Source organism: Oxyura jamaicensis, chromosome 7, assembly GCF_011077185.1.
Source record: "Oxyura jamaicensis isolate SHBP4307 breed ruddy duck chromosome 7, BPBGC_Ojam_1.0, whole genome shotgun sequence".
NCBI classification, from domain to species: Eukaryota; Metazoa; Chordata; class Aves; order Anseriformes; family Anatidae; genus Oxyura; species Oxyura jamaicensis.
The window spans coordinates 6,633,246-6,655,235 of record NC_048899.1 but is presented as its reverse complement, the minus strand read 5'-3'; the positions used below and the strand labels follow the sequence as shown (position 1 = coordinate 6,655,235).

Genomic DNA, 21,990 nt, shown 5'->3' with positions numbered 1-21,990 from the left:
GGGAAGAATGCCCTGGACAGAGTCCCCACATTAACGGCCAGAAAGTACCCAGTGGAATTTCCAAATGGGTTTAACAGAAAAACGTTAGTGAAGAGCAATTGAGTAAAGAAATCTTCTGCAAGAGAAACATCCTGAAAAAGCAAGAAACAGCCAAGTGTGTGAAAGGAGGAAAGTGTCTTTGCACAGAGAAGAACCAGCACAATGCTAACACAAACCACCTACAGAGGCCAACCTCAAGCACGCTGCCAGCATGCTGAGAAGCCCTGACTGCAGTCCTGCTGCACTAGTAGCTACCATGTTCATGTGCAAAATAACTGGGCTGTTCTGAGCAAAGGCAAAGAAACAGTATGAGGGTGGAAAGAGTGAATCACCTCAACAGCAGTATCTTCCAACGTACTGTTCTACTTAGGCAGCATTCCCTCCAGGAGAGGATATTAAAAGGAGGATTTTCTGTACATGTACAGCGATCCTATAAAATCCCCATGCAAAGGTAGATTAAGATGGAATAGTAATTCGGCCTTTATGGAGGTATGTCAAGCCTTTACATGGATAAAACAGGCAACACTTTATAGAAATGACACTAAAATTTAACAGTTTAAACAATACTACCACCGCTGAGCCTTTAAAATCACAAGTAACCACCAGCCCTAATAAAAATTATGAGAATGGCTACAAAATCCTGAGACTTTAAAATACTATTATTTACATTGTTTATGCTTGTCTTGTGTCTTATGAGCATCTTGGCTGTACAGGAGAAAAGACATTCCACCCTTTATGCTTATAAAATGACAGATCAAAAAACTGCCAGAACACTGAATACAAGGCTTTTAAGAAAAAAATAAAAATAAAAAAAACTCTAAGAGTTCTGACTCAAAAAAGACATTTGACAGCAACATTAGCAGAAGATAGAGCCTCTTACTTGAGTTGTGTCATAAAATTAGATTGCAAAAATAGAATCCTGTATTACTGTATTAAATTTTGTAAGGCAGTTCCACCAACTCAGTAAATCAGAATTTGCTGCATGACAGGAAGAGTACACAAACTAAAAGTATCACAAATCAACAAGGAGATTAACTGAAACGGCAGCCGCATCCCCTTTTTATCCCTTGATCAACCACGAGCTACCCAAAAGTTAAAAGCTACCCAAAAGTTAAAAAGCAGTTAAGCTCTAACACAAAGATCTTTACTGCACTGAGGTCAGGAGTGTGCGGTTTCTGTTCCAGCAAAACAGGGAATAAATTTTGACACCTATTAGGACAGTTTGTCCACTGAGGCTTTGCTGGCAACTATGAAGAGTACACACTAAGAATTACACACTAAGAGTTACACACTAAGAGTTACACACTAAGAGTTACACACTAAGAGTTACATCAGGAGAAGAGGTAACTGCACAGAGGTCTTTTGCTCACTGCCAGAGCTTCCAAAGTCTACTTTGCTATTATAACACAAGCGTTTGCCTGAAGTGTGCAGTGCTATACCTATTGCTTTTCTCTCTTTTGAGGGGTTATGCCAAAGAGAGCTCAGTAAAGCAAGTCTGATTTCTTCTGACAAACACATTAGTATACTACAACATTAAAATCTAATTTTATCACTGTTCACCCTAGAATAATTATCCTAAAACAGCCTTCAAGCTTTCAGGAGTCACCAGCTCAGAGTCAGATTCTGCCTCCAAACACCTCATCGTTCTCAGGGTCTCCTTCTGAATCAATGCACACGTCAGACCTCTGGGCACTTTAACCAATACCAAAGCTGTGCTTTTCACAAGTCATCCAGCCACCGCTTCCCAGCATCACCACAACAGGTTTTTTATTATTATTATTATTTTATTTTTATTTAATTGATGGCAACTGCTTACCTGAGTTTTGTGGGTATTCACCAGAGAGGGTGCGGCAGCCACCATGGAGCTGCTGCGAGGTCTCGGCAAAGGGGTGATCTCTGGCTCAGGTGGTTTCTCTGGCTTTTCCTGTAACATATGCCTCAGCCTCTGCAAGTAATACATCAGTGACCACTGTGTGCCCTCCTCAGACCAATGGGGCTGCAGCAAGCAGCGCAGCACTGCCACATCAAAGTATGTGGCATAGCGAGATTTCTGGCAAGGTGGGATCACCATGGACAGCCTGTTCCAAAAAGTAAGAGCAGAAATGTTAATCAGCCTCCTAAAGACCCTTCTTAAGTACTCTGCTCTCTGAATAAAGAGGCACTCAAGGGTGATCTGTCAGGTTTGTATGCTCAACTGTTCTTAAGAGGTCACTCAATGCCACAAAGTTCTCTTTGACAGCTGGAGACCAGTTCTGTCCTAGCATACATGCTGGTCCACCCCAAAAGACCCAACAGCTCTACTCAGAAGCCTAAACAGTCAAAAGCTGTAAGCCACTCACTTTCTCCTGCCATCTGCAGCAATCACCAGGATGTGCACACAGCTGTGCCTGCCTGAGCTTGCAGGGACATTTGATGCTGACCCTTTGGGACTGAGGTCCTGGCTGAGGAAAGCATTACTGATGACACGTAAGTGGATATTTAGCTTTCAGCTCCCTAGGGGGCTCAGGCACAGGTTTGTTAAGTGTTTTCTTGGATAGGGTTGCTTTCTTACGCTTCTGTCTGAAGACAAGCCTAATGCACCTGTGCTGACTGAATAATTTGTTCAGCTGGGAACAGATAACTCATGAGCATCTGCTCTTCAGACACTCATAATTTATATTTAGGAACTGTTTACATTTGTACACATCAGGCCCTATTACAGAACAAGCAGGCAGGGCAGCTAAACTAAGTAACCATTTCATCTAATTAAATTGATCTCATACAAGTAAAAACTACTTTTATAGACACTCCTTGACAAGGTGTGCTAGAGAAAAGGAAAACATTTTAGCCTTTACTACGGGTTTCTGGCCTTTCAGGTGGTGTCATTTCCTGAGAAGTTTTAGCACAGAATTTCCTAAGTATTGTAGATGAACTTCTGTGACTTTTGGATTCTATGAAAATTAAAACCACTTCTGTGAAATGCATTCTTAATCACTTTGGAGACAACACAAGAACAAACATTTTTTTAAGCCATTTATATAAACAGCTCCACTGCACAACATGTGAACAGCAATGGCAGGACACCCTTATCTCCAGCTAGGTGTCACCACATTCAGAGCAGAGGAGTCCAAGGCCACCCAAAACATTACAAAAGCAGCAGCAATGACTAGTGGAACTCCTCTAAGTGTTAAGAGCGAAGTGCATGCTTAAAGCGCTTTTCTGGATCACTGCTCACTGTCACAGAGCTGCCCTGCACATCCCAGCCAGGTACAGGACTGGCAGAGGAGAAAGAAGTGTGCTTACACCACTGGGAGTCACAGGAACCCTCCTCCACACTGCATGGCTGGCAACAGGGACAGGTGGCAAGGCTGGGCTTGGACCAATGTGTGTGCATCTAGAACTCAAACCTGCAGGAGCTGGTTTGCTGCCAGCCCCACAGGCCAATTTTGAAGGCACGTGGTGACTGCAGACCAGCCCGTCTGTGTCAGCATATGTCACGGAATGCAATCTATAGACTCAAAGCTCTTCCCTAGTGCTGTATTCAAGGTACAATGTTACAAATTTGAGGACTTTAAAATGAGCTGTTATTAAAAAAAAAGAGGAAGGAGAAAGCAATGATAAATGGAAATATGCTATGAAGTTTTTCCCATATACTTGACTTCAAGGCTGCCTTTGTCCAAGTCAAGATTGTGTCGAATAGACACAGACTAAACAAAACCATAAAGCTGGGATATTCAGAAGTATACCAGCAAGGGAAATAATGCCCATCACCTCAGCAGCAAATGTAAAGGAAATGTAAAGGATGATGCATTGGTCCCTGGTCACTTTGCAGGACCCAGATCAGTGTTCGTGCTCCTCTATGCAGCATAGGCAAACACAAGGCACAAGAAGCCTGGAGCAAGACATGTTCTCCTTATGAACCATTTGCCACTGAAGTCCTGAAGCAAAGCTTATTTCCATAGCAGAGCATTCAAGGCAGCAGCTGGACGATGGGCTGTGACTTTAATTACTCCAGAGCCTTATACCATGGTCATCTGTAAGTGGAGCACTTCACTAAAAGAAGCAGGGGTAATTAGCCAGGATCAGAGGAACAAGCCATTTTCTTAAGTGTCTGAAGAACCAGAAATTAAATTCTGTGCTTCGTTTAGACGGAAACCTAGCATTCGTTTCCACAGCTTGTGGCTGCCTGTGGCTGCGGAGAGAGTGGCAAGGCAGTCTTCCTCCAACCCCATGCCCAAGGACAAAGGAATATTGCGGCTGTTGGTAAGCAGAGTAAACAACATTCGCTCCCCAGTTGTCTGTTGCGTGGCAACCAAAGCTCCCTGTACAGTTTTAACTGATCAATGAGTCCTGCGAACGAGGAGACATGATGCTCTCTTCAGTGCCTGTCTGCAGCTCCATCTCCATAGCAACCACCAGAGCCAGCCTGACAAATTGATCACCTGATTCTGTCTTCTCAGAAGAGACTGCTTTTTATTTTTCCTTTTTTTTTCCCTGTACAGCTGTGCCTCTCTAAGCAGCAGTGTTTACACAGAAAGGCAGTTCTGTGCCCAGCTTCAGTTTTACTGGCTCACGTTAATACAAGTTAAATAAACACCTAGAATTGACAGAAGGCTTGATAAAAAATCCCATGGGAAACCTTCTGATAGGATCAGAGTCATAGAGGATAGCTTTGCCCTTTCCACCAAGGAAATGGTGCATCAAACCCCTTTTTAAGAAATCTGAGCTGTTCCTAGATTCTATCCAGAAACCCACTCCATCCCACATTTCTTCTGTTTCTGTAATGAAGCAATTTCTTAAAACATTGCTGGTTTGGGTATGACATTTCCCCAAGCAGATAAGCACCAGAACCAAAATTGTCATGAGGAGTTGAAGTGAGACTCCTAAATCCACATAGACCTTAAAACATAGTTAGGTTTCAGTTCCTCATCATTAACCCCCCCACCCCAGCCCACCCACCCCCAAAAAAAATACTCATCAGCTTTGATTACTTATAGCACTACTGAGCGTCCAGCAATACTGAAAATTTGGTTCTATCTTTACCTGCCCAAACCTACATTAAAATAAATTAATGTAGCAGTGCCACACTGGAAAACTGTGGCCTGATCTCTGCACAACAAGCTGTGAGGATGTTTGTGTGGCTGTGCTTTTATGTCAGTCTGTTTCTTTTGGTCAGGAGTCCAAAGCAAGCTGACTAAGCAGCAGGATAAAGAGAAAGCATAATGACAGCAATGGAGAGAAACTTACAAAAATCCTTGCTAAAGGGAAATACAATTTGATCATAAGGAAGCCAGAAAAGATACTAGCTGCTGAATTCAGCTAAGAAGAGCTGAATTTGCTGGTTATTTGAAGGTCTCTAATTATGAGAAACCAGTGTATTAACAGAAACCAAATAAAGTGCCACAACAGGCCAGCTAGAGATTTCTCCAATGAGTGCCACTGAATATCAAGTGTCACCACCCAAAACAGCCCCCAAAACAGATCTGTTGAATTACAAGTCTGAGATAAACATTCGGCACCCTTGGGGTTTAGGAACAACAGCAGATTCATGAGGACCTCTGTGACCTCCCCCACTGAGTTACAGCAGCTGAACTTTCTGCTGAAGGGGTTTGTACCTGGGATGTGGGGTGCCTCTCTCCTGAGAGGTTTGGGAGGACAGGCTTCCGTCCAGGGAATTTCCACGATGACATGCTGAAACAGTGGGCTTTGGAGGTATGGAATCTGGCTGGGTTGTCTCACAGACCACCTGTAGTCCCTTTGGATAGTTTCAATAAACGGAAATAGGTAGACAAACATTTTATCCATCCTGTATTAGTTTCCTTACTGCAGTTTATGCTTAGACACAAGTATTACTTATGCCATAATAACATGGGCAATTAAGTCTTGGGCTTTCACAGTATGAGGAATTGTATAGTCAAGGGTAAGACAGGGCTCCAACCCAAGAAAATATGTAACATCAGGCTTCCATCCTGTGAGACACTATAAGCCTAAGGAAACCCCAAGAACTATCTTAATACCCTTTGGTTCCACGGCAGACAAGGTTGGGAGCTGTCAGAACTGTGAGCAACTGTAATTTCTGAACATGGATTACTTTAGGGTAATGACTGCAGCTGCTGTTTTGGCATTCACTCCCCCCTCCTTCAGCTCCTCACTCAAGCCATCTAGAGCATGGAACTCACCTCTGTATGACCGCTGTCCAGATTAGGGGATTCACAAGTCACACTCTGATTGTTGGTAGGAGAACTTCTTTTAGCTGACAAAAGAAAATGAGATATTTCAGAAACCACCTCTAATATGTAAACTGCACCAACTGAAAGGATAAAGCAACAAAACAAACAAACCCAAAGCAGCATCTCCCTGCTGCAAACTTCCTAGGCATTAACCATGGCCGTTAAAAAAAACATTTAACTTTTGCACATTTTTCAATTGTTGTCAATAACATTGTCTACTGAAAATCACCATTTCTTTAAAAAAAAAAAACAAAAACAATTGAATTTACATTTTATCCTAAGTCCATCTGACATTAGACTGTTTTCCTATGCATACTAGTGCATTTTATTTTGTGTCTCTTTCCTCCTCCTATTTCCATGTATATTCAGCTTCTTTTCTAGGTTACATCTCTCAGAATGTGTAGTGACTTCCAACTTGACAAATGCCTTCATCACAGAAAGCACAAAAATGTCACAGAGAAAGTTTGATCAGCAGTACTGAAGAGGAACAAGGGCATCACAAAGACTAGGATGACAGTTCTTGAAATCCTGTCATATCACAAGCTATTGAGATGCAACTTAATTATCAGACCGACTCAAAGCAAAATACTGCAAAGCTGCAGTAGATTTTTTTTTGGATTTCTCATTTGAAGGAGAACTTAAGTAAAATTAACTTTGTCACAATTTGAGACAAGAATGCTACAACATCAGAAGCTCCCTTGACATTTAGAATGTCCTTCCAACTACTATTTCCACTCTGTTGAAACATTTTCAAAACATAACCAAATATTTTCCTATTAGACTTTACTCTTGAAGGGAGTAACTTTAAGGTTTTTCTGACCATACCCCAAAACATTTTAAAAAAATAATTCCAAGGGTCAAAGTATATATAGGACTAGTTGCTTCTGTTATTTCTAGGGCTGAAATCCTATTTTCTAATTCCAAAAGTTGAAGCCCGGTAAAGGGAAAGCTAGATGTCAGACTATTTCAAATCAGTTGAAAGATTTCTATCTTTCCAATCCTGGACTGTCCCAGAGGCCTGTAAAACCTTCAGAATGAAATACAATATCCAAAGTGACTCTCTACATTTGAAAAATCAGGTTTAGCTAACTACATTTTGACTTCTATGAAAATTACAGTTCCGTGCTTTTAAGAACGAGCAAGCAATGCCACAGCGATATACCCAGCACACTTATAATTAACCAGTTTGTAGGAATTATGCAAAAATATTATCCACAAATGCAATAGTAAAAAAGGATTTTTAGAACTAAGTCTGACACAAAGGTTTAGAAGCCTAAGGACCCCAGTCCAGTCTCATTATGGCTGAGGAACAAATGAGGAGCAACCCCTTACAGTATATAAAAGTGAATTGGCAATCTAAGTCTGCCTTGGAGCAAGCCTCTTGAAACTACTTTATTTAATTACACAGCATGGTGAAATTTGTATTTTACATAGGAAGAGAACCTACAGTGATAACTGCATGCTCTTCACTGTTAGTATGTCCAGTACCAGTCTGGAAAAACCTTCCAGAGTGTCAGACTGCTGCTAGATACTGCCTTTACCCTTAGCAACTAAGGAAGATATTGTGAAACAGATATGAGGCTGACAGAAAATGGTAACTCCACTGAAGTTTCTCATTTCCTATTTGTGACTTCTCTCATCTCCTATTTAAATATTATGCAAATATTACTTGTTTCTGAAGAGAAACAGCCTGAAACTACTCTCAGAGGCTTGACTAGCTCCTGCAGTATTAACATATTGCTCAAGTATGATGGCTACAGAACATAAGGTGGCAGCAGCCAAGAAAATGAAAGGTTTCCCACCTGCACATCAAAAGTCACAGACCTGTAACGATGTTCCTGATTGGTTTAACAAGGGCATTGAAGGCAGAAACTTCAGGCTGCCTGTGTTCCCACATAGGCTGCCAAATAACAAGGCCACTAGCCAACCGAAATGTCAGGTCAGACTCCTAGAAAGACAAACACAGGTTGTATCACATGAAAGAGCACTGTTTCTAGACTAAAAGGACTGTCCATTCCCTGATGGACAGATCTTACAGAAAATAAGTGACACTACGTGCCATTCTGTGGCCAGTATATGCTAACTCAGTGGCCACTGACACCACTCAGCAGACATCAATACATTCCAAGTACAGCTATGAACAAGCAACAGGGAAACCTCAATACAAGAATACACAAAAGGCTTTTTCCAAATTGAGACTTCCATACTAATGAAATCTGTTTTTTCAGTACCTTAGGATATAAGAGAAAAGGCCATTCCTATGTCAAGAGCCTTGGTGACCCTTCTGACTATAAATTACAACTTCATATTTAGAATTCAATTTCATCTTAACCTTAGCATTTACACTTCTGAGATTTGATCTTATGCCCCAGAAGAATAATATTAAATATTAATATATTGGTTAGAAATTGAGATAACATGAAATGCATCAAATCAGTATGAAATATTAATATAAAATAATGTTCTTATTAATAGTAACACTGTTACTACTTGAGATATGTCTATGGAGAGACATCCGCACAGCTAGCACTTGCACCATCATTGCTTTTTACATGGGCAAGTAGCTGAAATGGTGTAAATCAGCACACAAATACATCTTGGCAGGATCAAGGTGCAGGTATGCCCGTACCCGACCAAAGGTCAGACCTACGTGAGGAGTCCCTAGTGTTAGCATAGTCCCACTATCCCCCTCAAGCCCCAGAAACACTGGTAATAGCGATCTTAGTAGCATCCTTGCAGCTGCATCACTGTCTTCTGTTGACACAGCCTCATTTGCCTCACTGTCTGTAATCGGAAAGTGGGAGCAATAACATGTTGCATTTTTACTTTGCACTGCCAGCTTTTGGAAACATGAACACTTAACTTGAGTTGTTAAATTACAGTATTACATGCATACCACCCCATGCCTATAAAGTCTCGTTTAAGAATACATTACAAAATATGTAAAACCTCCCAGAAGTCATTAAAATTCCATCACTTAGGCCTTCCTCTGCAAACAAGTATCACCTTCCTTGACATATCCACTATTTCAGTTAGTAGGTCATATTCTTCCCCCGAGACCCCTATCTCCATGAAACACAGGGGTGGCAATGCTGACTTAGAAAGCCTGTTATATGCCTCATTTACCTTATCCTTTCTGGGCTTTGCTTTGATGACAAAAATGCATGTTTTCATGGGCTTTTCAAGTGTTCACCACTATAGTATCTCAGAGATTCATGGATATTTCCTATATTTTTTTTCAAGGTGAACCTGAGATACTGTTATTAATCCCATCTTGTAAATGGGAAATAAATCTGAGAAAGATGATTACAGAAAATTTGGAAACCCTGTCTGAAATAGCTACGGTCTACCTCCAGCTTCATTTCATTTTTTCAGATAGCCCACAGTGGTGCATGTAGCACTGGAAAGAACTTAGTGTTTCTTTCTTCCCTGTCTCCATAGCTCACAGAGAAAATGGAGAACTAGTAAATGACTAAGAAGAATTTGGGTTACATAAACTGAGCTTTACAGACACTTGGTAACAGAAGTAGGGAAGGAAGTGAAGGAAGTTTGCTTTCCAGACCCACTTTCACCTGCCTTAACAGAATGATTATCCTTATCTATTTCTTATCTTGTTCATCTGCTGTAGCACACAAGGCGGGGTTAGAACACACAACAGACTCCAGTCCTTCATGACTTTACAGACCTTTTCTGACCACCTGCTCTCCAGAGCCAGTTTCTCTTTTGAAGCCTACCTAGAAGTGTAAAGACTAAATAGCAGCTCTCCAGAGAGCATAAAGACAAGAGGGAGAAGTCAGAGCATGCAGAACATGACTCCTCATTACACAGCTCTGCAAAGCTGATGCACTCAGCATAAAACCAACGGAGGGACTCTGGCAGACAGGGAGCCTGCAGCCTGCTTCCAAGTTCAGAACAAAGGAACGCTTAATTGCCTCTGCCACTTCATGCTTATACTACTATAAGGCAATCTTGGTAATCAGCATCAAGATCATTAGTAATGACAACAACAAGCCTCAGCAGCAGCCCCATGGTGGAATTCCTGAAAAGCTAGCATGCAAGCTATGAGCAATGAGTGAGAGACACTGGAGCAAGCTAAAGCTTGTAATCCTTTCTGCAGGTTCCAGGCTCCCAAATATTCCATACGGGCCACAGATCTTTGATATTCCTAGGGCCTGAAAATGCCTCACTTCAGATGTATGTGCCTTTGAACCTGCCTGATGCTACAGTGATTGTTCACGACACTGGAAAGGCTGAATCACTGTTTCCCTGCTCAGAGGTATCTCTATGCAAGTACCCCACTGATGTTCTACTTACCTTAATCCTGTGCACAAGAGGAGCAAAGAGGAACACAAAGAGCTCCACTGTGGCCATGGAGTTCTGGAAGAACTTCCTTCTGACATTCTCCTCCTCATCATTCGTGGCGCTGGGCCGGGGATGTCCTGGCGATCCCTGGTTTTCAGCCTGGTGGATAAAGGCGCTACCGCTCCCTCCCCAGCTAGAACCTCTGTCTCCAAATCGGTCATTGCTGCAGTCCTGAGGGGCCTCCAGCAGCATCCAGTGAAGAGTGTGAAGCAGCTTTGTTTCAGCTACGCCAAGTTTATCCTGATGTCCTGGATGGGAAAAACGCATCACAGTATCTCACAGGCTTTCCATTAATGGTACTGTCGAGAATTTCAGAGCCATACAGGAAACTGGGCATCCAACCTCCCTCCTAATGGGAGCTTGAAAATTAAAGTTCTGCATTAACAGTCTCAATGTTCTGTTCTATTTAAAAACTCCTAATTCACAAGCCTCCATTTATTTCACAGCATTTGCAATTCAGTCCCTGAAACGTCAGTGGCAGGGCCACTGAATGCATGGACACAGTGCGGTCCTAAAAGATGGCAGCTTGAAAGCCTCATCTGTTTGACTCCATCAAGTAAGACAAAATGCAAGTAAGTACTGGGAGGCTTCTGCTAAAGCTAGTTTTAGTGTATCTGGAAATAACCATCAAAATGTCATGAACTACTTTGACCCTTCAGCTCATGATTTCTAAAGCTAGCACACCACTGCCTTCACTGAGGAAACCCTCCCAGGTAACCCTGCTGTAAATGAGAACAGAACATGAAAGGTGTAACCCACAGAATATACTAGGATTCCTCATTAGAATCCTACTTCTAGGGTTTAAAGCACGTTTTGTGGCATGCTGAGCATCAATCTTATGTTCAGACTGATAACTTCAGTAATGGAAAAACAAACTCATGAGCACTAACCTAGCTTGTTTCGGTTGGAGAGCAATGTGGCAGTGCAGTGCAGCACATGTGGGAGCGCAGCCTGGACAAGTTCCCAGCGAGAAATGCTCTGGATAGCTTCAGAGAGAGCTGGAGAAAGGCCATGCAGCTTGTTCTCTACTAAAACTCGTTCAAAAGACTGTAAGAAAAGAGGAAAAAAGGAATTTGTACATCTATTTCTGCACAGACATTCTAGGACATAAAACATTCTGTTTTAAAAAACTGTAATCTGTAAGTTTTTGGTATACAACTAAATCATACCTTAGAATATTCTTCCTGTAAGATATGGATGGCAGCTAAAGCTCGGACACATGGACACACTCAATTAGGAAACAAATGGGCCACTCAATATAATACAGTAATAAAATGTATGATACAAAACTCAATATAACATAACAATAAAAAAGAGTTTAAGTAAATATCACACATATATAAGTCCTGGCATCAAGCCAGATTTACAGCTGTGCTGGGTATTAACGTGGCATGCCAATAATCCTGTTGGAAGTCCCAGGAGCTAATGAAGCCTGTATGTGTGGAGCTGAGAGCTGGGTATACTTCTCTTTCACACACAAACATGCTCTTTCAGTTTAGTGTAACATAAAGGGCAATTCATTAAAGGTATACGTGCCTTAGGAAATGTTTTCACACCCTGCCACAAAAAATACTCAGTATACAATTTTTTTCAGCGAGCCATGATGCTGTGGTTTTATGAACACTTAAAAAGAGCTGATAGCTGCAGCAAGTTCATTATTTCCACCTCAAACAACACAAAATAAGACTATCTGCCCTTAAAATCCCCAAGGAAGTTCTTTATTGCTAGTTGCTCTAACTATTTCAATACGCTCTTAACTCTGACCAGATACGAAGATCTCATTATGGGTCACAAAAGCAGTTATACTCCTTCACTGAAGTTCCTAAAGCTAAGAAATACATTACTGGTAATGTACAGCCTTCCAAAGACAAGCTTAGCCTCCTGGCTACCTATTTGTTCACAAGCTTTTTCCACCAATTTCATCATGCTCCAGGCATTCAAGCAACTGTTGGCATTCATGACCTAACGGATGCTTCAAATGCCCTCACTCCAGATTCGTAAAGCTTATCCTTCAACACTAGTCATAACAATTTTTCCCGTATAAACGTGGTATTGATAGGAACAGACTTAATTACAAAAAAGGAAAGCTGAAAGGGCAGCAGTCTCAACCCAGCTCTCCTAAATGACCAGCCACTCCAGTGCATGCCATGATAACCGGCGGTAACAAGCACTCTTCTGCATGCCCCAGCGGCTGGGCACACTCCCCGCTCAGGCTGTGGCCATGTCCCCTGGTGGGGACAAACACAAGCCCCTCTGCTGAGGCAGGATGTGCCAGTGCACACACAGTCACCATGGGGTGACAGCACCCACGTAACAGCTAGCTCTGCGCTGGACAGCATGGAGGCAGAAAAATGTACATCTGTACTTACAACCAAAGACAAACACCCCATTAGCCGTGCACAGAGTAAGAGAAGGGCAGACAGACAGCACAACGTAGCAGAGGCATTTGGTACTTAGTATGCTTGCAGAGGACTACACCTGTAGTCACACCAATCAAACCTGAGAAAATACTGACATGAAATGTCAGAGCTGCCAACAAATATAACTCTGTGGAAAGTTGCCCACTTACTAGAAACCCCCAAGTTCTGGTCAGAAAAGTCAATCAACTCCCATTATGGAGCAACAGCAGAAATCGGAAGGCATCAGTTATAGTATGTGGACAAAAGAGCTGGCTTCCTAGGGTTTAGTCAAAAAAAAAAAAAAAAAGTGCCATGGATTAGGTTGTCAGTAATGTGTATTCTTAGCACCAGGACTAGATAACATGGCTACCACAGAAAGGAAGACCCAAATCACTCTCCCTGTAAGAGATCTGTTGGGTGTCACTAGCCCTACGAAGGGAACCAATCCCCAGCCATTCATCCTACCCGTGCAGGAACACGAGCAGTCACAGCAGAGGAACCCCAGCCCCTTCGAGGCAAGGAGCCTGGTGCTCGTTTTATGGTCTGAGTATTCTGTCCAAATCTGGAACTACAAAGTCATTAAACCACAGAAGCACCCACGAAAGCATTAGGACAAAGGCAACAGAGGTCCAGAATGACTATCCCCGCCAGGGTTACCTAACAAAAGGGGGAATGAAGTAGCAGTGTCCCTGGAAGCAAGATAAGAGATGCAGGGTTAACAAGTAGTCACAAACAATGCAGAGCCTGAAAGGGCCACTGCAAAACGTGTTTTGATTTTTGCCCGAAGGGGTCAGCGTGCCACCCTTCATTCCTCATCTGTTGCTTCAGCCATGCAATCCCACCTCTACTGTTGCATCAGCTGTGGGGCTCACAGCCAAGTCAAGCCTCTCCACAGGCCAAAATGAAGCTCAGCACAGAAGTTCTTAGTTTCTACCAGGCTAGTGAGCTGAATTAGCTCCCTGGATGGCCTGCCAAGCATCAGAATCAGAACTGAGCCAGGCTTCACACTTCAGCACTGTGACAAAGCTATTTGGTTTATACAGCAGGAAGAGGAAAACAGAAGTCACTGGAAACAGCGACACTGTTCTGAAATTGGATAGAAGATGCATTGCTGTGCTCTGACCTTCCATTCAAGGTCTTATTTGCACGCATGTCAGTGGTGTCAGGGAGAAAGTCCCGCAACAACTGCTTTCTGGAAGCTCTGGCCTACATTCTGTATACTTCAGAGGCTCCAGGGGAGGCCACGGAGTCTCCAATTACATCTTTAAAATGAGGCTTACATTCTCTTCAACATTTTAGTTTTCTGAGCCACATGAAGCTTTTCGTATATGCTTTGCCACAAGATTCTTGTGTTCTTTCCTGGCCTGAGCATAAAGCTAAGTATCCTTCTGCAGCCCAATGCAGTACTAGCTTCTGGAACAGCATATGTGATCCCAAGCATCTGAGATAACATTTTTCTGGCAGCATACAGCATTCCTAGCACAAAGGCTCCTGTACAGAAACTGCTGAGCATCCCTGTATGCTAGAGGCACTGGCTAGTACAAAATTACCCCTGTGTACGTACTATCAGCGTGGGACCTAGTTGGCATCACTCCCCACACTGATAACGCCAGCCACAAGCAGACCAACAGCAATTTGTGGCTCTTTGGACAAGTGCTCCCATGGGATTTGCCTCAGGTTCTTCATAAAGGTCCAGCTCACAGCAGCTTCTGCCTATACCACACAATCAAGATGCAAGGCTCCTGTAGCACCTCTTTGTTTCTCTGGAATGGCTCTACTCTAGTTTTCAGGATGTCCTAGAGAATACACAGACATTAAGATCTAACTTTTACCCCCCAAAAACTCAGCAGCTGCTGGTACAGCTGAGAAGAGTTACATGCTTTAATGAGAAGATTAAATGAGAACATCCGAAACAAGCTCCCTCTAAATCAGTCCGAAGAGGGACACTGTAAGGCCATGGATATGTCTGGGGCTGTAGTCTCAGGGCTGCTAGTTGCCTAAGAAAACTAAGTTAGCTACTTAGAGAAGTTAGTCCCTGACGGCAATACCCCATATGTCAAAGGAGGATAAAGAACATCAGCCAAGGTGGCAGCGAGGAAAGTCAGCACTATGTCTTGGCTGGAGAAAGGGCAGCCCCTTTCAGCAGGGCTGTGTGTGCGTTTGGCTCCCTCAGGGCCACTTACACATGCATTTTTCCTTTTGGCCTGGTGATGCCATCTGTTTCCACAAGGAATAGCGGTCAGCCTGGTCTGGCTGCCTTCCCACTGCTGCTGTTCTCCTTTTACCCTCCTCTCCAAGCAAGAATTAAAGAGGCCGTCAAATACCTTGTGATCAGGGTCAGCATGTGCCACCTTCCTGTTGGAGAGGGAACAGGTAGCTGCCTGAAGAAGCCTAGAGAAGCCGTACAGAACAGAACAGCTCCTGCTGGCCTTTGCCTTGGGTTCCTGTACAACTTTGCTCAAGTCTTATGAGCTTCCTCTGCTCTAAGCCCGGGAGAGCCGTACCTGCAGCACCCTATGTAAGGCAGCCCCCCACATCCATCCTCTCAGGAGTGCCAGAAGAGCTGCAGCACTCCTCCAGGGAAGTAGCCCTAGAGGATCTGACTCAAGAAGAGGAAGAAAAAAATCAAAAAATAAAATAAAATGCTGTAAGTTAGGACAGCAGGGTTACTGAACTATTGCCCCTTTTCCCATCCATTATCCTTAGTCCAGACAGCTTGAGATCTGACCTCCGGAAGCACACATTTTGCATGAAATAACCCTCTCACACTCTCACAGCTACTATCCTAGAACTTTTGTGCTTCGTTAGAGCTGCCTAGCACAGAATTTCTCTTACTGCCCTCTTCTCCCAAAGCTCAGACTGCATCATGGTAGGAAGCAGAGAACCAGTGCTAATGTCACTGCAGACTGACTGGAGAGAACATGAAATGCAGGCAGACAGAACTGTCAGTCTAGGGAAGGTCTTCCAAGAAAGAATTGTAGCTACAAAGATTGAAAACATTAATCTAGGAGCTCAGAGCACAGGAGAGGGTCAGGTTCTATTTATCAATACATGGCTAATGTAAAATTAACAAAAAATATACTCATAGTACAACCATTGACAATGAAGCACAGATGCTACAAAGAAATTCAGAGAAAATTCCTGCACCCAAAGATTCAGCCTTCTACAACCATTACCAATTGCTTTTTTTTTTTTAATTTTGTTTAACCTTTATTAAAACCTTTTAATTGTTTACAACAACAAAACCACATTTGCAAAATAAAAAAAATTAACTTTGAATTTGCTGGATCCTCCAGAAAGCACCTGGGTTCTTCCATGGCCAACGTAAACCATCGAAAAAAAATCACAGTCAATCCCTTAGTCCCTTACCCTCACCCCAAAGAACACATTGTCTTTGTGTAACACATCCACTCCACTGAGGTCATTTTACAGCTTTTATTCAGGCACATTAGAAATTCGACTGAGTCAGGGCAGAAGAGCTTCAGAAGAGAGAAGAGGAAGAACATTAAATCTATACTGAGATGCGGGTTCATTTAAACAGGTTAAGCCAATTGGGGGTTTTATCTTTATGCCCATATTCATAGACCAACTGTAGTCAGTGAGATTGACTGGGTAAGGAAACAATGAAAGGGCTATGAAAGGGCTACATTTTACTCAAGAATTAAAACTTACGAAGTGTACAGCAAAGTTTAAATAACCAAAGCAATCTGCTTGTACAAAATAGATGCTGTACTGACTGAATCTAGTCCTCCAGCATCTGCTTCCTCAATGCACAATATGCAGCAAATCCTAGCACAGCAAGTTTAGAGCCAAGAATAATAATACACAGCACTGTGCAGTCGTGTCAGACAGTTAACGGCCTGTAGCATGCCTACAACTACTCTGGCAAGAGAATTTAAAAAGGACAGGTCATATACAGGTGCACAGTATTCTTAGGCAGGCTAGTCAATACAGCGGTGATAGATAAACAGCCTGATGTTTCAGAAGATAAGCCAACTACCTGCGCCAAGCTCTGGAAACCTTCTGTCTCACCCACTTACCCAGCACCCTGCTGACCTACCAGATAGTGTGGAAGGTGCTGATATGGGCAGGCATTCTTGGGGATTGCTAGGGATAGGAAAGCAAAGGGCAAAAGAAGGTGGCAGATACAACAGCTCAGGTTGCATCCCATTATTTCCTCAAAATGAAACCTCACCTTTGGAAGCTTTTGCTCATTATTTCATGATTATGTTAAAAACTGGAGAAGAATCAAGCTCTCCTTTGTCTAAACAGCTGAAGCAGACTGCACCTTCATGGAAGCTAGTTAAAGTTGCGTGAAAACCCCATATTTTTATCTTCAAGAGCCATATGTAATTGTAAAATGCCTTTGGTAATCCCAGATCTCTTTTCCAGGCACTGATGCAGTCTCTGTGCATTCACAGTGAACTCATTTTATTCTCCCCATCTCCTGAGACACTGAGCTCCCCTACCCTTTGGGGGGTTGGGCTTTCTTATAAAGCATGGCACCACAGACCTTGGGTCACAGAGGTGCAATTGGTTTTAAAAAAAATGCCAAGCTCATCCACGACCAAGCTGTGACTCTTCAGCATCAAGGCATTTTGCCAGGACTACAGCGTGTTCAGTATGTAACTGCACAATTCTGTGGCACAATCCAGGCTGGGTACTCCAAGGCACCAGCTGAAGGAAGGAAGCAAGCCCCTTGGTCTTTAAGGCAGGCATGGCCTGATTGCCCCGGTACTATCTGCACCCCTGACCACTTGAGGACCATCCCCAAGCCCAAAGACCCCTTCCTTCCTGAGCCTTTTTCTAGAGCTCTTTTTCCTTTGACTGAAATGTTTGATTTATGCTGTTCTGCAACTTTTTACACTTAGTAAATTCTGGTATGTGCTCATGAAAGAAACAGGCTTTAGAATCGATCTGTGGGATTCAGGGCTGCCCTCAATAGGCATGAGCCACCAGGAAGTCACATACACAGATGGGTAGAAGGACAGAGCTTCCTTATGCCTAAGGCACACCAATGCAGAAGGAAGCTCTGACCCTCTACCCAACAGCAACAGATGACACAAGCTGGCAGGTGGGTCTGCAGCCTCAGATTACAGGTGCACCAAGCCACAGCTCCTGCACACTCCTGAGACTCCTGCACGATGTGAGGCAACAAACTCTATGCTATATCCTCTGAGCTGTCAATGGTATAAACCAGAGATGATGCTTTGAGCTCCATGTACCAGAATTGCCATGCATTTCACCCACCAACATGCTAAGACAACAGTCCTCTGCCAGTATTTGGTATCTAGGAATAACCCTGAAAAATTTATGGATTTCTTAGAAGAAAATTAGTCAGCAGTAGCTAGGGCTTCTCCAGTTTAGTATCTTGTGAGAAGGAAGTCAGAAAATTGCTGCAGCGAGACCTAAGTACTTTAAACTATTAAGATACATGTCCAGACCACATTTTTCCAGTCTGTCAGGTTTGGCTGCAACTCCTTAATGTACTTTAAGTCATCCAAAGATCAGCAAGAGTTGAAGGAATTGTGCGGTTCCCTAGATAACCATCCTATCTGAACTTGCTGCTTGTCTTCCCTTTCTCCCTCTACACACTAGATTGAGGTTTAATACTAAATACATTTACAAGTAACAGTTACCAGCATCTGCATAATAGTCCCTTCAATTATGCTGCTAAAATACGGTCCCCTCTTTTCCAATGGAGGATGCATTTTCATTTTGCACAATGGTAGAAAGTATTGGTTAAAGCCTGTTGTTAACAATGTTTGGATTTTCTGTGTTGTAACTCTGAAAAAAAATCCAATAATCACAAACCACAAGGACATCAATCTCATCTGAGCACATGCACACATGATGAACTGCAAGTTTAGACCCAGGTTGTCTCGGCTCAGTCTGTCTGCACCATTCTTTACTGTGTCAGTCCAACTACTAATATCAAAAGCAATACGTTTTTGTCATGCCTAGAGATGTGCACATTATCTAAATTCTCTAGATGGGAAAAGGTTTCAAATCCTTCATGTGGTAGAAGTACAAAACTAAGCTGAATGGACTAAATCCACTCCTGCTATGAGCTGAGAAGCTTGCTGATCAGCCACCAGGGTCAGATCAAATTGCATAAAATGTTAAGTTACTAATAAGATTTGAAAAAGAAATGGGTACATACCACACAGGAAGCTTCATATTGTTTCCCCAGTTTAGGTCTTAGAAATGCACTGAAGGAAGGGAAAAAAAAAAAAGCATTAGAAAGACAATACTTCAAGTTTGAACTCTGCTTAGTTATTTTTAGGATTTTTCTCATGTCAAAAGGTTGGCAAAAGGCTGAGAAACTCAGCATAAAGGAAGGCAGAAGAATACCTGTTGATGACATCTGCCAAAGTTCCACTACCTTTTCTAGAAGCCAGTATCCACACTGAAATGCCAAATGGTAGTTTAACCGTGGGGAACAGGACATGTCTTGAGGGCAGATTAAATCTTCTATTAGACAATTTTCAGCCACTTTACCACACTGAAAGGTTTTTGCAATGTTACGTTTAACAAGTGTTAAATATCACTGAACTTTGCCCTGCCTGTATTTTAAGCTAGGGATCCATGTGCCAGTTTTGTATTAATTATTTCCCTCCATTACTGCTGACGCAGAAGGCTTCTGATGAAATGCAGGCCTGTTCTCTGTAGCTAGAAAACAACCACCCTCTGCTGTCTTTCCCCTCCAGAATGGAATCTGTTACACCAAGGGGAAAAAAGGGTGGGGGTAACACATTAATCGGGTCACACTATTATATATTATTTCTTGGAGGATGTGGAAACTGTGTGATAAAGGGATTTTGTGACTGAGGCTTTTAATTAGAGCCACAACCTTCAAACCTTCCCCCTTGGGCCCCCCCCCCCCCCCCCGGTGTTTTCAGTTTAAAATTCTTGCAAGTCAGGAGACAGCCACGATTCACAAGGAACATAAAGCCCCAACCATACATTCAGCCTGCCCCTCACACATCATTACTCTCCAATCCAATGAAATAGGGTGAGACTTTGACGTATGTTTGCATGCTGACCTCTCAAAGCATAGATTACACTTCCAGAACGGCTGCAAATAAAGATGTAGGCACAGCAGCAAGTCCGATGCAGCACCAAGGGACGCTGCTCCTAGTACCTGAGCTCCACAAGTCCTCTTAAAGGGGAGAGACGGGGAGCAGCAAGGAGGGGTGAGGCGCACAGACACACGCACGCGGATGTTTTAAAGTCAAATCAAGAAGCTGCCCGCAACTGCCACTGGATTAGACTGCCTCAAATCCTTCCCCCTTTCCCAAAACACACAGATTGCTCTACACAAGAGTGCAAAAAGAACAGCTTGTTTCTCACCTTCACGTTGCGGCTGTGATATCCGCTGCCTCCCCACCACCGGGCAGCAGCTGGCCTGCCCCCTCCCCCCTCCATTCCCCCCCACCCTGTTGCAGCTGCATTCTCAGCACCTAGGGCTTGCTGCTCTCACCTGGTTTGCCTCCATAGGAAGGTCTGGATGGGCAGAGGGATGCCACGGCCGCTCTCCTGCTCCTGGCCCTCGGAGCTTTTCCTTTTCACCATGATGCTGCTGACAGCTGCTGCTGCGAGGCAGTCTCAGCAGACATACCGGGGGGGGATCTCCCACGGCCGCCTCTTTGCTCTCCGCAACTCTTTACCCCCTTCCCTTCATCCTCTCCAGCCCCCCCACTCCCCTCCTACACCTCCTTCGGTTGTGCTGGTGCAAAATGGCTGCAGGAGGCAGGGAGGAAATTGGGGGAGCGAAGATGTCCGCGTCCCTCCGCTTCCTCCCTGCCTTCAGCACCTCCCTCTGCGGACAGCTCCGGCACCGCCAGCCGCCGGGCGGGGGCAGGGGCGGGGGGCACCGGCCGGGACCGCCCCGGGACCCGGCTTCCCCCAGCGCCGGGCCGCGGCTGCCTCCTCCTTCCTCCTCCTCGGGCAAGTTTCCGAGCGGCGCCAACCTGCAGCCGGGGGCCGGCCGGCTCAGCACAGCGTCCCCCCTTACCGCAAAGGAAAAGGGATTTTCCTGCCGCTGGCGCGCTCGTCTGTTGCTGTAGGGTGAGCTGTGTCCCCGGGTCCCTCCCGTCCAGGAAGGCAGCAGCCCTCCAGGAGCAGGAGGCTGTTGGGAGGCGAGATACCTGTGTTCCTCCAGAGGGAGGGAAGGGAAGCAAGCCGTAAACCCTCAGGGTGACGGGAGTGGTGGGAGCACTCAGTCCAAGCTTTTTTCCCATGTGGATGTAGTTGAGAGAAGCACTGGCACTCACCACCTTCTCTGCCTAAGTAGATTTACTCATGCTTCCAACCAGCAATCAGCCAGGCTTGACTAACACTAACGTACAACCAACTCAGGTTTGCTGGAAGTGTTTCTGTTAGATTAGCTCCATTACATAGCAGGGGATAACACGCAACCACAACTAGCTAATAGAACAAGATGGAACACCAACACAAGCCCACCCTTTTTATTGTTTTCAAGGATTTTTGTGAAATTCCATTGCTTTTATTTAAAAAAAAGATAGCAAGTTTAAGAAGATATGCTCCCAGAAGTCAAGGCCACATCTCTGACGGCCTTTCAATTACCCCACTTAATATCAGGCACTTAAAGAAAAAGGCTCACCTGAGGTCATTCCTTCCTAGAACAGGAGCAGAGCTGATCAACACCACCTATTTTGTTCCTCCAGGATTTGCTGCTCCACCTGGATCCATACAAGTCCATGGGTCCGGATGGGATGGGATTCATCCCAGGGTGCTTAAAGAGCTGGCTGACATCATCTCAGGACCTCTCTCAATTATTTTTCAATGATCTTGGGAATTTGGAGAGACTGGAAGCTGGCAAGTGTTGTACCAATTTTCAAGAAGGGCAAGAAAGAAGACCCTGGCAATTACAGGCCTGTCAGTCTCACGTCAGTGCCTCCTGTTGAAATTACAGAGGAGATGATCCTTAAAGTTATTGAAGGGTACCTGCGGGACAA

General features: G+C 43.9%; 1 protein-coding gene across 12 annotated transcripts in view; it reads right to left on the bottom strand.

Moving 5' to 3' along the window:
• The window catches only part of UNC80 (unc-80 homolog, NALCN channel complex subunit), a 127,706-nt gene extending 106,823 nt beyond the window's left edge, over positions 1–20,883 (bottom strand). For 5 of the 12 annotated variants that reach the window (XM_035332006.1, XM_035332017.1, XM_035332014.1 and 2 more), the window contains exons 1-8: positions 20,493–20,584; positions 19,173–19,221; positions 11,501–11,657; positions 10,563–10,858; positions 8,073–8,196; positions 6,198–6,271; positions 5,634–5,773; positions 1,856–2,117 (exon numbers count right to left, since the gene is read on the bottom strand). In XM_035332006.1, coding sequence (XP_035187897.1) covers positions 1,856–2,117; positions 5,634–5,773; positions 6,198–6,271; positions 8,073–8,196; positions 10,563–10,858; positions 11,501–11,657; positions 19,173–19,221; positions 20,493–20,584 — 1,194 coding nt within the window. Of the gene's footprint in view, positions 1–1,855; positions 2,118–5,633; positions 5,774–6,197; positions 6,272–8,072; positions 8,197–10,562; positions 10,859–11,500; positions 11,658–19,172; positions 19,222–20,492 lie in introns of all 12 variants that reach the window. The other 7 variants (XM_035332013.1, XM_035332009.1, XM_035332010.1 and 4 more) reach the window with 5 other exon arrangements.
• Positions 20,884–21,990: the final 1,107 nt, after the last annotated feature.